Source organism: Diachasmimorpha longicaudata, chromosome 20 (assembly GCF_034640455.1).
Source record: "Diachasmimorpha longicaudata isolate KC_UGA_2023 chromosome 20, iyDiaLong2, whole genome shotgun sequence".
Lineage (NCBI taxonomy): Eukaryota > Metazoa > Arthropoda > Insecta > Hymenoptera > Braconidae > Diachasmimorpha > Diachasmimorpha longicaudata.
Genome location: NC_087244.1, coordinates 1,391,548 through 1,408,238, shown reverse-complemented (window position 1 = coordinate 1,408,238; position 16,691 = coordinate 1,391,548). Strand labels below are relative to the sequence as shown.

The window sequence follows — 16,691 nt, the reverse complement described above, 5'->3', positions numbered from 1 at the left end:
GACTGTCGTGAGAAAAACCGTTGCACGAAAACATAAATGTCAAGTTGTTGAGGTCTAATCAAATTTATTACCCTCAAAAAGTCAGCGTAAAGGCTGTTCTTTGAAAAACCAAAGCTCGGAGACAAAAGTCAATTAAACGGTGACGGTACCAAGTCATGAAATTTGAGGACTGCTTATTTTAAAGGTTTTCTGGTTTACATCTTCAACACATGTGGGATCCATTGTTCACTGTCTTGTTGGACAGGGAGAAATCTAAAACTCTCCAAGAGGTTAATTTTCGTGCGCGACTTTTGGGGACTGGTGGGGGTTACTGGACCCAACCCTTAGGAGTTCAAGTTGAGATAAGTCAGTTCTAATACAAACTTTCAGCTGGCAGCTTCTCTCCGTCAGTCTCTTCCATTAGTTTTCAAGAGCTTGATAAGGATCAGTCATAAGAATAACTTTAATATAACGATCCAATTTACATTTAGTTTTTACCAAATAAAAGTGTTAGTGTGCTCTCCTAATCAGTTGTCTTATTAATTTATTATTGAATCACCCAATAATTCGATTGACCTCAACCTGGAGAAATCGACTTCGATGGAGTCCTCATTAGAGGTTAATAGGCTGACAGATCCACCTTCAACGTTTCGCGCTAAATACTTTCAATGGCGGCACTGTCCTACTGGTGATATTGATAGGACATAACATCCGTGTTTCTAGGGTCAAATACACTGAAAGGAACAAAAGATAACGTAATTTAATCTAGATAGTATAATCTAGTGACAAATATGGCCGTCATAGGGACCCCACGTAGTTACTAGCGATCGAGAACGACAACTACTACTTTACCGAATCAGCTAGTGAGAGAAAAGAGTCAATAGTGATGAATTGTTGGTTATGGCGACAAGTAGTTCGGACGGTTCTTGCACAGCACCAGCTGATTTTCAATTATCCGCAGATCTCGAAGACGTGTCCAATCGTTTAAGTATTAATTTCTTAAAGTGTCCTGTGTGCCATAATAACAGAAGAGTTTTCTACTGCAAACAGTGCGTTCAGAATGGAAATTTCGTGCATTCAACGTCTGTTTACTCTGAACGGTATGTTAAAATGTTGGCAGTAGGGGGTGTTCAGGGGTTTGTGATTGTTTAATGTTTATTTGTTTATTTGTTATTTTTGTTATTTCGAGATTAACTCCAGACAAGCATGAGGGTGACACGAGGGTGAGGGCGATATTGCTTTGGAGAAAAGAATTAAATATTTTTGTTGTGACATTTTATCCCGTATTTTTTTTTCATTTTGTGGTGGTCTGAAAATTAATAAAATTTTTGGTTTGCAATCGAGATCAAGTGGACGTCGCGACAAACATTTTCAATTAATAATAATAATTATTTAACAATTTTTAAAATTAATTCTTGACATTTTTATACGTTTTGTGTATTTTTTGTTTAATGAATCCAATATTTTTATGTCGTTTTTACTATTGTTATTAACAATACCACTGGTGCTGCTAAATTAAGGGACATTTTTTGATGGTTTCGTTTTTTAAAAATAATTGCGTCGAATTTCTAACCTGAAAATGAAAATTTTGTTATGAATAAAATATGAAGTGGAAACTGTCATGGTGGAGGGCATGTGAATTCATGAGTCTGATTGGCCGGTGAAAGGTGTCATGGCGTCATTTGGTGATATTGTTGTATGTCGTTTTCTCTAACTAGTGATTTAATGAAGAGGGCGGGTAAGTTGTCCGTGGAGTGTGAGGTATGATTTAGGGAGGTTATGTCAAGCTTTGATGTCGCCGACACGAAAACAGGGGACAAGTATCTCCGGAAGCCGCACGCGGCGCTGTACACCGTCTTCCCCTCATGCGCATTTCGTCCCCACCACTCGGTAATTTCTGCGGTGGGGGGTTCAAATCTCGGCGAAGGGGCTCAATTTTTTTTGCAATTTCTCCCAAAAAATGTTGACATGCAAATCGGAAAATTATAAAGAAAAACGTGGATGGAGACAGGATAAATGATGATTTTTTAAAGAATCTATTCGTCACTTCATACATTCTCGCTCACGATTTTCCATTTTCGCACGAATAAAGTATTTACAGGGAGACTCGTTCCACGTCCCCAAGAGGTAGAGTCATCGACGCGTTTTATTTAAAGTGGCCGATCGCGAATCGTAAACGAATCTCCCCTCACTCCAACGCCCCTTCGTGAAAAAACATTTTGATTTGGAGGTGAATCAATGAATTTACTTACATTATTTTGGATACTACTAGTATCCCGTTATTCGTAATCAATAGAAAAAAAGATTATTCTATATTTCATTATCAAATAGTTCACTAATTCGCGGGAATGAGTGGGAAAATCATGTGGAAAGGGATAGTAAATTAACCAAAAATTACCAATGATTCTAATTATTTTTGTGTTTTTCCTTAATTTCCTTCTTTGTAAAAAAATTTTTTACGACGGCCTGCCCAGCTGTTTAATGTCCTCTCTTTACTTGTATTCCCCCATCCCCGACTATCAGCGTTACCGACTTTTCCCTCTGCTACGATTCTTCAGCCGTAACGTTCGATACCTTACCAACAAATCCGGCTGCAAAATTAGTTCCGGCGCTACCGCTAGGACATTTCGTGGGGGGGGGGGGCACCGTTTGTACTTTCTCAACTGTACAGAGAATTTTGAAACGGTGAGAGCACCACTGTGCAGAGATTCAACTGTCGAGACAAAAAGTTAGGCTGTACATGTGGCGCTGGGTCGGTTAAACAGCGTGGACAAGGTAGAGATTGATTTCGTGTTGACTGCAATCGGTATCAGCTACAGTTTACGGTTGGAACTAAGAGATCGCAGTATGTATCCACAATGAGAGAATTGGCTATCGAACAAGCATCAGCGGTTCTACCGGGTGTCCACTTATGTTATTTTTCTCATTTTTATTTCATAAATATAAATTTTATTTCATGCACATAAATGGGATATAAATGACGGCAAATAAGAGAATTGGAATAAATAATCTTCATTTTATTATTCTTTGCAATGATTAAAAATTAAATAATTGTACAAACCCAATTGCGAGACTGTAAAATTTGGAACTGGAATTTCGCAGTTGGGTGAGTCCCAAAATCCAACTGGTCATGATAACCCCCTTAAGTAGTTGTTGGAATATGGGGAACAAATAATGGAAGAACGCACAGTTAAATTTAATAATGAACTTTAATATAAATTGTTTGGACTCCAGTTGTCAAGAGGAGACTGTACACTGTATGAACTCTTAGAAGAGACTGAAAACTAAACTAAGCATCAGGCCCCGATTCACCTCTACTTGTAGAAGGCAATAAACTTTGCACCCCCTGAATCTCCATTAAGGGATTCCACTTTTACCAGGTCTGCTCACCACATGGTTTTTGGGAACATCCCATTTTGCAAAGTGCAGCAATAAAAATTCCAAACTAAAAGGCTCTGACGATAATTAACTAATAAATATAAAAACTCTGGGACGAGTGAATTTTGTATCTGGGAAAACCCCAAAATTCAACAGTAGCCTATGGGGACGGGCCTCCTGAAACTAAACAAATAATAATTCTCTACATTTGAAAGTATTTGATAGTGGGGGGAGTTTTGCAGTTGGGTGAGGCCCAAAATCCAACAGTTCATGATAATGCCTTTAAGTAGCCTATGGGGGAGGGCCTAATGAAACTTAACCAATAAATATTCTCTACATTTGAAATTATTTGATAGTGGGGGGAATTTTGTAGTTCGGTGAGTCCCAAAATCCAACAGCTCATTATGAGGTCATTATGTCTTGGAGATGTCGCCTGTGTGGTCTTACGACGAAGACTCTAACGAATGTCTATTCAACAATATAAACAAATCTTTGTTCATGGAAAGAAAGAAATCATATGCCGATGCTTTGGTTTATGAGACTTCGAGATCGTTTCTTACTTCAGCGACTGCTCTCAAAATGTGAACACATCTTACTAAAATGTAATTCAATCCCTCTGACTTAAACGTCTATTCATTTATTAACCTGACTTCCAATTAAAATCTACTACTGGTAATATTTGATTGAAATATTGTCAAATTAATGTTGATAGATTTGCGGACAAACAATTACGGTTGTTACGGCTGAAGGCAGCAAGGACCCAACTGGAGGACAATTGGGCGAAGGTATTCGAGAAACACAGGCAGAAGGATAAATTGGTGAGTAATAAATATTTTCATTGTGTTGAACTAATTTAATATTTTGTTGAATGGGGAACTTATATATCGATGTATCGATATTTCGATATAATTTTTCCAACGTATCGATATTTTTGAGCGATGTTTATTGTTTGGATATATCGAGGTCTCGATATAATATTACAAGTATTGAAAAGGTATAAAAATCGATATTTTTATGATCAAAACATTCTAAATCCTTTTTTATACTAACATTTTTTAACTTTTTTTTGTTAATGGTCGACTCGATTTCCTGCTTTTTAATTTAGTACTAAAGTTGGCTTTTAAGTTGGCAACTTTGTCTGTCAAGTGTAAATGTCAATTCAACTGTCGTCTGTCAATGTCAGTCTGTTATCCGTCCCGCGTATTATAACCTCAACGCGAGCACGAGGGTATTTCTGTTTTTTCTGATTGTAGTTCTCAACCAATGTAACTAAGTAATTCAATCAATAATCAATTGACGTATGTAAACGAAATAATTCGAGCACTCCAGTCATGTCTAGTGTTGTATGGAAGTTTTTCAAAAAAATAGACAGACAAAACGTATCACGTAATGGGTGTGGAAAAACATATAAAACCAGTGGCAATACGACGAATTAATCTACACATCTAAAAAATAACCATCACCCTGCGTTTTTACAACTTAAAAATAAAAACCCCGATACATCGATACATCAATATCTCTAAATAAAAATATCAATATCGATATCGATATATTCAAAAACTACCTCTACAATATATATCTCTACTTTATTCCATTTCCGACATCACTACCAACAAGTGTATTGTTGTATTTTTACAGATATGTGATATTAATATGTGCAAGGAGAGAGTTAAACTGGTGCACACTTTAGTCAATGAAACGAAGCAAAGTTTATTTAGAGGTAATTGTCAAATTAAATGTAATATTTCTGAGTTTCTACGAGTGGAACTGGTTCATTCATGATTAATATTGTTGTAGGCCACCAACGACTGAATATTCTGAAGGACGCAAATTTGCAATTGGTCCTTCGTCTCCCCCGGCATGAAGAGAGGGTAGAAAAACTTCAGAAATACGTAAATGGCCTGAAGATGAAACAGGAGAAGCAGAAGGAGGCGGTTGACAGGAAGAGACAGCAGTTGAAGAAGGTCATAAGGACCGCAGCAAAGCAGCTGATTCAATACATATTCCCTTTGAGTAAAGTTGAAGTTAATCGAAGGTAACAATGACTTTTCAACAGATTAATTCTATAATAAACTAGCTGACCCGACAAACGTTGTTTTGCCATATAAATAATTTCCTAGTAATTTCTAGTGTAGACAAAAAATAGCTTACTTATTCGTGCAATATACACTCAAAATTGATAATTTAATTATTCTTGATAAAATAGGAATGATTAAAAGTTAATATGAGAGTTACACTGAGATAGCAAAATAATAATCGTCAACGTTACTACTACACTTGATGCATAAACAATAATGATGGCCGACAACTGTGTAGGGACAGTTGCTGGGGGACAGACCCAAAAGGGGAATTCCCAAAGGCTGTAAGATTGGCCTATTTGCACCTTGCACACATTCCGCGTTGGAACAATTGAAGTATTTTTATTCTTCTGCGAAGTGCTTCTTCTTTTTTCTTGTGAAATTTGATTATTCTATCAGTGTCCTAATAACAAGAAATGAAAATTAGTTAACGTCTGCACGTAACAAGGAATGGAAAGAAGTTGTAGAAATATATATTTGTAGGATCGGTAAGGTGGGCAAGAAATAAATGAGAAAAAGTCTATTACAAAAAAGAACTATAATTATGATAAAACATTAACTTGGTATAAAGATGTTGATTGAAAGTAAAAATATGCCGCGATTAAAATACGTGTTCTCTCCGAAAACCCAAAACGAACTGAGTGTCCACTCTTACAAATTTTCACTCATTCTCATCCATAGTTCCCCCTCTTCACTGCACTAAAACAAATCATCCATTGTTTAGCGGTCCGCACACTGTCTCCACTGGACCTCACACAAAAGTCCCAAAAAAGGCCTGCAAGCCATAAATCCATCACTCAGTAATACTAAACATTCCACGCTAAATTATCATCGCTAGAAAAACCATAAAAGACACAAAATAAACATATAGGCTAAATTCTACAGTTAACAACGAACTTATTCATGTAACAGAAAATCTTTGTCTTAATTTCTAAGAGTCTTTTGTAATATTGAAAGTTATTGTTCCGTTTGTCAAAAAGTCTTAAAACCCACATATTTTACCCATGGTTTGTTGGTCATATGAATATTGGGGGTCGATTCTGAACAAGATTTTTTGACAGATGAATTATTCGTCATACTGGATGAATTTGGTAGTTTTGTAATGGACCCGAGCGGTTGGGTTCGGGTTTCGGGGTTCACACTCGCGGATAGAGGATAGGAGCAGATATCTTCAATTGATTAACTATCTTTATTGGTTATTTCCCAAATTTATTAACAATTAAAGACTCGCTCTGAGACACAGAGTATCAGGCGAGTATAAGTACAAAAGAAGTAACTCCTTATGAATGGTATTCGGATAACTGGCCCAGAGAATACGAGTCCCCGAGTATTTATTGTCTCGTGGATTCGTATTACATCGCACGGTGACGCGCTAGAGGCCAGTTCGAGGCGTAAAGCGCTGACGCTGCGCCCCAGTTATCTACATAAGTTGAATATACGTGGATTGATCCACATAGATTCATTACCTTTTATTTTCCTTTCTTCATATGTTTTGCATTCCGAATAATACGTGCCACTTTCGTGTCCTCGTATTCTCCGGATTACGAAACTGAAATGTTATGGCATTTTGGGGCATAATAGTTTTTTATTCCAATGTTATTTCACTATTACGAAAATATTATCAGGTTAGCACGTTCGAAATTTCCTCAATTTTCTTTTTTTTTTAAACTCTTTGTGGGCTTAACAATGTTCATAAACATAAACTTCTCAACGTGCACATTGTTTTCACTACATTTTCTTTATAATCCTCGCCATTAGTTTTCTTCATATTATAAGCCCAATCTTTTGAAATATCACATAGTTTTTCACTCGTAGTTGTGGCTTCCAGCGTATGGTGTTTCTTCTTTAAATATTCGTGTCGATTTTCAAAGCCATGGAATTAAATAATTATTTTTGTTTAGCGTGAATCCTTACCTTTAAAGTGCTAGGGACATTCGTTTCATTGAAGGGGTTGAGGATTAATATTGAAACAAACTCTCACCCAACAGAGTAATGTTGATTGTATTTTTGACAATATAATTACAAGTTCTGCAATATTGATTGTATATGTAATTCCGAAGCACAACGTATCAAGGTACCTTTGACGTTTAACCAAAATCTTTGCGATACAGGAGTGAGACAAAATGTGACAGCCCGAAGGTACCAATAATCGTGATTTAGGTTAGTCACTTTAGTAGTTGTTGATACACTCCGTTCTGACCACTCGTTACCGATTCTTCCACTGGTCTGTGTCCTTCTTATTAAATTCATTTGGTTTAAATTGAGTCCTCAATCTCGTTCTTACACTGTTACCGTAACGTGTAATTTTGCAACTCGTTGGAGGGTACCGTGTGAGGTTATTCTTTTGAAGAAATTAACCGAGGGAACAGTCACTGTGAAGGTGTGCGTATTTTGCGATTGAGTTTCCCGATACTCGAAACAAAAGATAAAACCCCCGGGCAGAGCTACTGACTGATTACGGAATCGGGTATCTGAGGTTCGCGAGGAGTTGGCCCCCTTGGGGTGATCGTTTTTGAGGCTAGGACAAGACTGATTTGTCTGGTTGACGAATGTCGGAAGTGCCATCGCGGTCAATGAACGTGTGCAGGTGGTACGATGTTGACGACGCATTATTCGGATTTTGATCGTCGATTTCCGTGGATGAGGCCGATGTACGATGTTGGTAAATCGAGGCATTTTGGTCGCGCTATTTCGGTGGACATTATTCAAACATTCAATTTAAGAAAATTAAATATTATCAAACATGACACGTGTTAGATGTGTTAAATATTAATAAATTAATTTTATTTCAGAGATATGTTAAATATCAATAAATTAATTTATTTCTATTGAATTTATTAGTTTATGTAGCAGTGAAGAAGAAGGCCGAAACACCGATGTTGTCACATGTGCATTGGCAGACGCCTCAGGAACTTCATACGTGCGAGGGCGATGGATCAATGATTCTGAAAATAGTTTAGAAGCTCAGCATCGAATTGTAGCTCCAACTTTACCAGGATCTGGTGATTACAGTGCATATTCAATTTGGGGTAATGTATCGAAAATCAACACATCCTCATCACAATCCAAATGACAAAAGAGTCAATGACGTGTCCTCAACTTTTTTGGAAATTGTTCCGTATTGGAATATGGCATTAAAATAAGTAACACTTTTAGTTTGCACACTTTATATTTTATTTCTATGTTTGGCTCAACTTATGCCAGGAGGTATCTTCCTCTAAAGATCCTAACGATAGACTGAACTCCGAAATAATATTTTGGGCCTCATGGACCGAAACATTTTCACCCCCGAAAAGGTTTTTAATTTTCGGCCCCATGGCCACTTCTGGTCGCCAAATGTTACTAAGTAAGGCGGGTAATAAAAACTTTTCCCTCTTTTTCTACATTTGAGGCCCACCATAAAGTTCTAGACAATATTTAGCAGAGGAGAAAGAGTGAATTTTGTATTTGGAGAAATCCCCAAAAATTCAACATTCCGAGTCACTTCTACAATGGGGAACTTGCATGATTTTTTTTTCACATTCAGGAGACAATGAGATTGATTTTTGCTTTCTATTTATTTATTTCATGAATAATCCAACAAACCTAAAAACAGCGAAAAGTAAAAAACTGTCTAAATGAGTTGTTGATACCGTTTTAGGAGATTGACATTGTTATACCCCAAAATTCCATAACATTTCTCTTTCGTGATCCGGAGACTGCGAGGATACGAAGGTGGCACGTATTATTCGGAATTGAAAATATGGTGAAACAAAAATTAAAACACACGACGAATATATGTGATTTTTTTTTCATCCCAATTTCAACCAATCAAATGGCGGCATTTCCCGTCACGTGGTACAAGTGAACGGTTTGACTTCGGATATTGTTCGGATATTTCCCTGTTTGTCGCTGACAATGAAAATATCCGATAAACAATTTCTACGCGTTTTAAACCCCAAAACTGTCATTAGAAAAAATCAAGTTCAAAGACTTTACCTCGACATGAGCAGATTTGGAGGAGAATCCTTTGATATTATTGATCAAAAAATTAAAAAACATGTTCTTAATATCATGGTGAAGACAAAAGCCACAATTTGGAAACAATGGGGCACTTGCATGCGGCCCAGATTTGAGAAATAAATGTATTAATAAATAGTTTAACGCCTATGGAATACTCCCCAATGAAAAATGCATTCTAACTCATTGAAGTTTTTTTTTAACAATCAATCGAAAATTGCATAATTGTGAACCATGTTTTAACGCTCGTGACGTCATCAGGCGGTGACTCCGGGTTCTTATTGCAGCCGCTAGATGACAGCACTGATATTTTTCTAAACGTCAGCCGGTGTCAACAAACGGTAGAGGTTATATTGTTAAATGTCACTTCTGCCCAGTAATGGGCGAGAATAACCTGCGGCTTCACACCACAATTTTCGAATATTTTTGCACGCAGGAACTGTTATAAACACTTTATTCGGTGTTGACACAGTTGAGTTCGCACACGATGGTACAAAACAATATTTGTATGGTTGTTTTTTAACTTTTTCCCTATCATTTGACATTTTGGAGTATTTGTGAGTGTTTTAATCAGTTAAGGTTAAATCAGTTTAAATAGGTTTAATCAGTTAAGGTGAGGTAAATTTGATATACCGACGGTAGGAATCTATGATCCGGTAGATGGCGCCACATGCGGAAGTATAGAACCCGCCTGATGACGTCATGACAACTTTTGGAGCATTTGAGAATTTCACTTTTTGAACAATCGATAATTAATTGTTAAACGATTTTTTAAATGTTTTTTCATGAAAAATCTATTATTAGGACCATTAACTATGTAAAAAAAAAATAAAAAAAAATCATGCAAGTTCCCCATTAATATCCGAATAAGGTTTACCACGGCGTTCGGAAGTATCTCTCAAACGATACAATTTGTTTCTACCCTTCGTCCGCGTGTGATAATCCCGAAACTCGAACCCAACCGCTCGGGTCCATTACAACATTTTATTTTAATTTACCTCACAGTCGTGTCGTTACCAAAATCGAGATCAATTTCGAAAAGGGTCGGGATGATCGTCTGCCTCATAAACATAATTAATAATAATTAAAGTGATTTACTTGTTTACAGTTACTGCCAATAAAGACGGAGTTCCAGGGTCTAATAAGGAAAATTTTATGCACAATCCAGCATATAATATGAGCGCTGCATTAACATACGCCGCACAACTTGTTAATGTCTTGGCGTATTACGTTAATGTCAGATTGCCCTACAAATTATCTTATGGGTAACTATTATTGTTTAAATACTGATGTTCCGTTTGATGGTTGGGCCGGATGGAATGGTGAGTGGGGAAGTTCGGGAGGGTAGATAATTTTCCACACGTGGTTTCGTTGAGATTCCTGTTTTATTTATAAATATATACACTGATGTGCACTCCGATGGTAAAACTCTTCGATATTTAATTGTTTAGTGGACTGTAGGTTGAATTGCCGGTTGATATTCCCGATTAAATTAGTGTTGAGTTCCGGATGGATTTCCAGTTGAGTTTCCCTTAGATTTGGATGACGCGTTCGAACCGGTTGATTTACGATGATTTACTGATCACCGTAGTGATACCGAAACCGATCGTGACCTCTCGTTACGGTGGTCAGGGGTGATTGGTTGTGGTCATTTACATTTTGACCGCGGGATTTTGAACAATTATTTTACATAAAAAATGAGGAAATTAATTCATCGTATGCTCGATGTTCTTTAAGTGATTCGATAAGGAAATTATTTTCGAAATGCGATATGGGCCGCATTTCATGTTAAATCAGTTTTGTTAGACGAGTTAAAGGTGCTGGGGTCACTCAAACGTCTGGAACTGAGCGTCTACTTCAGTAAATTCTCTTTGGAGAATAGTGTGGACGTCTGCCCGTGTTGACTCCTTTGGTAGGGAATCCTAAGGTATGATTTAGGGAGGTATTCTCAAGCTTTGATGTCGCCGACAAGACAACAGGGGACAAGTACCTCCGGAAGCCGTGCGCGGCGCTGTACACCGTCTTCCCCTCATGCGCGTTTCGTCCCCACCACTCGGCAATTTCTGCGGTGGAGCGTTCGAATCTTGGCGAAGGCACTCAATTTTTTTTTTTTACAATTTCTCCCAACAAAAGGTTGGCATGGAAATCAGAAAATGAGGATGAAAAACGGGGATAAAGAAAGGATAAATGGTGATTTTTTAAAGAATCTATTCATTCATTGGTACATTCTCGCTCACGATTTTCCGTTTTCGCACAAATAAAATATTTACAGGGAAACTCTTTCCACGTCGTTTTATTTAAAGTGGGCGATCGCGAATCGTAAAGAAATCTCCTCTCACTCCAACGCCCCTTCGCGAAAAACCATTTTTGTTTATAGGTGAATCAATGAATTTACGTACATTATTTTGAATATTACTAGTATCCCATTATTCGTAATCAATCAAAAAAATACCTTATTCTATATTTCGTTATGAAATAGTTCACTAATTCGCGGGAATGAGTGGGAAAATCATGGGGAAAGAGATAGTCAATTAAACAAAAAATAACAATGATTCTTATTATTTTTGTGTTTTCCCTTAATTTTCTTCTTTGTAAAAAATTTTTTTACATTTTTCCGTACTTTCTAAAATCATTTTGGATTTTAAGAAATAATCTCTGCGCCGAACAGCTTCGAAGAGTGGGGATGACCAGGGGCTGAGGGGAAGGTAAAAGTGACCGCCGCGCGCCCTCATAGCGCTTGCGGGACTTTGTCCCCTGTTTTTCACTTTAGAATACCTCCCTAAATCATACCTTAGGGAATCCCGTTTTCGGGAAAAATATTTGTGAGATCGGTTTTCTGTAATTTGCTGATTAATTAAATAATTGCAAGATGATGAGTATGTCTGGGGTTAGATTCACTGCAAATTACATTTTTTTCATTATTTAATTATGATTTTAATAAGTCGTCTCACGTGATAATATAGAAGAAACTGTTTATTGACGAACGTGGATTCCGGTGGGTGGGCGTCGGAAAATTGGGTGGGGGAGGGGTGATTAAATGATTGAGAAAAGTGAGATTGCAAACGGATCGGGTTTAATTATCACTTGTCAAATAAAAAATATATAAAATCCATAAAGTTGGTTGAGTGATCGTTGAATAAAGGTAAATGACGTTGTTGCGTTGCTAATTAATGCGATTGTTGTTTAATATCGAATCAATTCGATGTTAAACAACAATCGCATTAATTAACAACGCAGCGCAACATCGCCATTTACCGCATCGGATTAATCGCATTAATTAACCCGAAAAATGGTTAACTGTCGGTTGGACAACTTAGGGGTCTACGCGACACTTCAGGTTGACTCCGCTTCCTCGCCACTTTAGTAACTAGAATCCCTCTATATAATCCATACCTAGGGTTTTCTAGGGTGAAATGAAATGTCCCTAGGGTGAAGTTATGTCGACCATCTGGTAACACTGGATTAACGTTTTAAAAAAAACCGACTTTTGCATTCAGTATTATAAGAAGATATTTGTTAATACACATTTACCATGCGAATTTTTCAATATTTCCAGAGAATTCTGTGGCAATGAAATGTCAAGCCAGAAATTCGCGCGGAAGGTCGCCCGTCTCAACAGCAATGTTCTTCACCTGTGTTTCACCCAGAATACAGACATCAATGTCATACACCCAATGCACACACTCCAAAATCTAATGCACCTACTCAACACAGAGATAAGTGATCTCGGTCGAGTGGGTCCTATGGAGGCAGATTCGACGATTGCTGACCAGCTCCACAATCAATTAACGTCTGACCTTGAGAAGAGTGACGACTCGGCGTCGGATGAAGAGGAGGACGCATTCAATTGGGAGTGGGAAGCTGTAAGTATCACTTCATGTCACCCAGTTGGAGATCGAGACGAGGATGCGCTGGCGATTTGGAATCGGTGGGGAAAATAAAGTACACGAGACACGAGAAACTTACGGAGGATGCACTTCGTTTCTTATAAATAATGGGGAACTTGCATGATTTTAAAAAATTTTTTTTTACATAGTTGATGGTCCTAATAATATATTTTTCATGAAAAAACATTTAAAAAATCGTTTAACAATTAATTATCGATTGTTCAAAAAGTGAAATTTTCAAATGCTCCAAAAGTTGTCATGACGTCATCAGGCGGGTCCTATACTTCCGCATGTGGCACCATCTACCGGATCATAGATTCCTACCGTCGGTATATCAAATTTACCTCACCTTAACTGATTAAACCTATTTAAACTGATTTAACCTTAACTGATTAAAACACTCACAAATACTCCAAAATGTCAAATGATAGGGAAAAAGTTAAAAAACAACCATACAAATATTGTTTTGTACCATCGTGTGCGAACTCAACCGTGTCAACACCGAATAAAGTGTTTATAACAGTTCCTGCGTGCAAAAATATTCGAAAATTGTGGTGTGAAGCCGCAGGTTATTCTCACCCATTACTGGGCAGAAGTGACATTTAACAATATAACCTCTACTGTTTGTTGACACCGGCTGACGTTTAGAAAAATATCAGTGCTGTCATCTAGCGGCTGCAATAAAAACCCGGAGTCACCGCCTGATGACGTCACGAGCGTTAAAACATGGTTCACAATTATGCAATTTTCGATTGATTGTTAAAAAAAAACTGCAATGAGTTAGAATGCATTTTTCATTGGGGAGTATTCCATAGGCGTTAAACTATTTATTAATACATTTATTTCTCAAATCTGGGCCGCATGCAAGTTCCCCATTGCGTCTCGAAAAATATTACTGTTAAAAGGGGAATAGCCCAGATTAACATTCAACGCGCGAGGTACTCAACAGCATTCAACATTTTTATAATATTTTTATAATATTATCTCCTCCTGTCTCCCCCATCCCCAGACTTCCACTCCGTACAATGCCGCCACCTTCACTGTCGCTCCCATAAAATAGACCCTTCTCCTTAGGCTCTTCAGCCTGCTTCTTCTCATCTCGCCCCACATCTACAAAAGTAATTTTTTGGATGTCCCATTTTTCAGTTTTAAACTCGAGATTTCGTTTTTATGATCAATTTCAGGTTCCAAATGTGGCCTGTCCCGAGATGACAGTGCCAATACCTGGCGCAACACTCACTCAGCAGTCCTCGAGTATCCAGGTAAACCAGAGCGTCGCCGGAGGTCTCGTTACAAGTGCTGCTGCCAGCATTGCCTCCATTTGGCGCGGTTGGACGACTAATAAATAATTAATTAATTAATATTTTAATGGACATCATACGTAGAAGTTCATTCAAGTGACTGAAAGAATGAGAATAAGAGTGATGAATTAAATTGAATTATTTTTTTTTTCTCAACGACGAAATAAACGAGTTTACTTTAAATTGGCACATGGGGGTGTAGTTATTTGGTAGTTATGGTACTCATCCGATGAATAAAAATTCGACTGTGTGGAGGGTGGAGACCGAGTCTTTGTCGATTTTGGAGCAGCTAAAAATCTTTGATATAAAATGGTACGGCGTTAGGATCAGTGACGGATATAAATATCACTTACGCAGGGTTTTGAAAAAAATATAGAAAAAAAAAACTCGTTGCACTCCGGGAGTGCAGGCAGAAGTGAAAACTTGAACTTATGGCGCGTTGGGCACTTTTTTTGGGTGAGCATTTTTAGGTGCGCTCGCGACATGAGAAATTGTACATAAAAAATCAAGTTTATCAAAGCAATGTGGGCACTTTTTGAATGGACATGAAGTATAATAATATAGAATCTATATTCGAAGGAAGTGGTTTTATTTAAATGAGTAAATATTAGTAAATAGTAAATGCAAAATTTATCAATTCTCATCCATAATTTCAACAACTCTTACGTCATCATTATCAGCATTTTCATCAAATTCTAAAACTGAAACAATAGGTCTATGGCAACTAAAGTGTGAAATGAACAATTTTGATTTAAATCTATTTATATTTCTTGTGAATACTGCATCACTTGTAGTTTTGTATTTTTTTGTGCTAAGATTGCGATCATTGACATCGTTGAATCAAATTCTTCATATAAAACCGCATCCATTTTCAAGACAACTCTATAATCAAAATAAAAATGTAGATTTTTTTAAAGCTATAATCGTAGCATATATATTTTTTCCGACCATCCGAATTTCCGATCGTCGATTCACGTCCCTAGTGAAATTCTCTACTAAATTGAATATATTTTCGATTTTTCGGGTTTTCCTACTTTTCCGGCTTTTCCATAATTTTTAGCGATTTTCCGACCATCGAATCACGTCCCTAGTAAAATTCTCTAATAAAACGAGTATATTTTCGATTTTTCAGGTTTTCCTACTTTTCCGGTTTCAGTTAGAATTTTGGTTCGTTGTCGTGAGTTATCCGCTTCGATTACCTTTTTCGGTTTATTATTTCCGTCGAGATAAAGAACAACGGGCGCCCTTCAGAGCATTTGTTCCGTTTTCTGACTGTCAAGGGAAAAGGGCGGGTTAACTGGTCCATTTTTATGAGAGTAAAAATCTACCACGTTACAAAATATTCTCTACATTTGAAATTATTTGATAGTGGGGAGAATGTTGTAGTTGGGTGAGTCCCAAAATTCAACAGGTCATTGTAATCCCCTTGACTAGCCTATGGAGGAGCCTATGGATTGCATTTCCTCAATTGCCCGAAGATTTCGTCTAGAAATTCCCCAGAAAAATTGAAATTTTTATCGTGATCGATTCGATATTCGAGGGGAATCGAATATACGGCAAATCGAATAAGAATCGATTATTTAACGTCGAAGGTTCGGGGATTTAACGACAGATGGGGACACTCATGGTCGTTAATTGGAAATTTCGATTGTTCACTGATCGATTATCGATTGACGAATGATCGATTGTCGAATGATCGATTATCGATTGACAAATGATCGAGTATCGATTGTCAAATGATCGATTGTCGAATGATCGATTGTCGAATGATCGAGTATCGATTGTCAAATGATCGATTGTCGAATGATCGATTGACAAATGATCGATTATCGATTGTCAAATGATCGATAGTCGAATGATCGATTATCGATTGTCAAATGATCGATTATCGATTGTCAAATGATCGAGTATCGATTGTCAAATGATCGATTGTCGAATGATCGATTATCGATTGTCAAATGATCGATTATCGATTGTCAAATGATCGATAGTCGAATGATCGATTATCGATTGTCAAATGATCGATTATGTTACATAATGGTCGACAAGCGACTCCATCATGCGATCGA

General features: G+C 37.3%; 1 protein-coding gene across 3 annotated transcripts; it reads left to right on the top strand.

Annotated features, from left to right (window-relative positions):
* Positions 1-844: 844 nt before the first annotated feature.
* On the top strand, positions 845-14,811 carry LOC135171448 (beclin 1-associated autophagy-related key regulator). 3 transcript variants are annotated; one of them, XM_064137982.1, is made up of 8 exons: positions 845-1,079; positions 4,070-4,175; positions 4,996-5,077; positions 5,155-5,392; positions 8,277-8,464; positions 10,525-10,699; positions 12,991-13,297; positions 14,506-14,811. In XM_064137982.1, exons 1-8 carry the CDS (start codon positions 880-882, stop codon positions 14,668-14,670), a joined length of 1,461 nt encoding a protein of 486 aa, XP_063994052.1. In that variant the 5' UTR covers positions 845-879; the 3' UTR covers positions 14,671-14,811. The 3 variants fall into 3 exon arrangements, with proteins under 3 accessions (XP_063994052.1, XP_063994053.1, XP_063994055.1); XM_064137983.1 differs by having other exon boundaries at positions 847-1,079; positions 10,543-10,699; XM_064137985.1 differs by lacking the exons at positions 845-1,079; positions 4,070-4,175 and adding an exon at positions 4,674-4,736.
* The last annotated feature ends 1,880 nt before the right edge of the window (positions 14,812-16,691 follow it).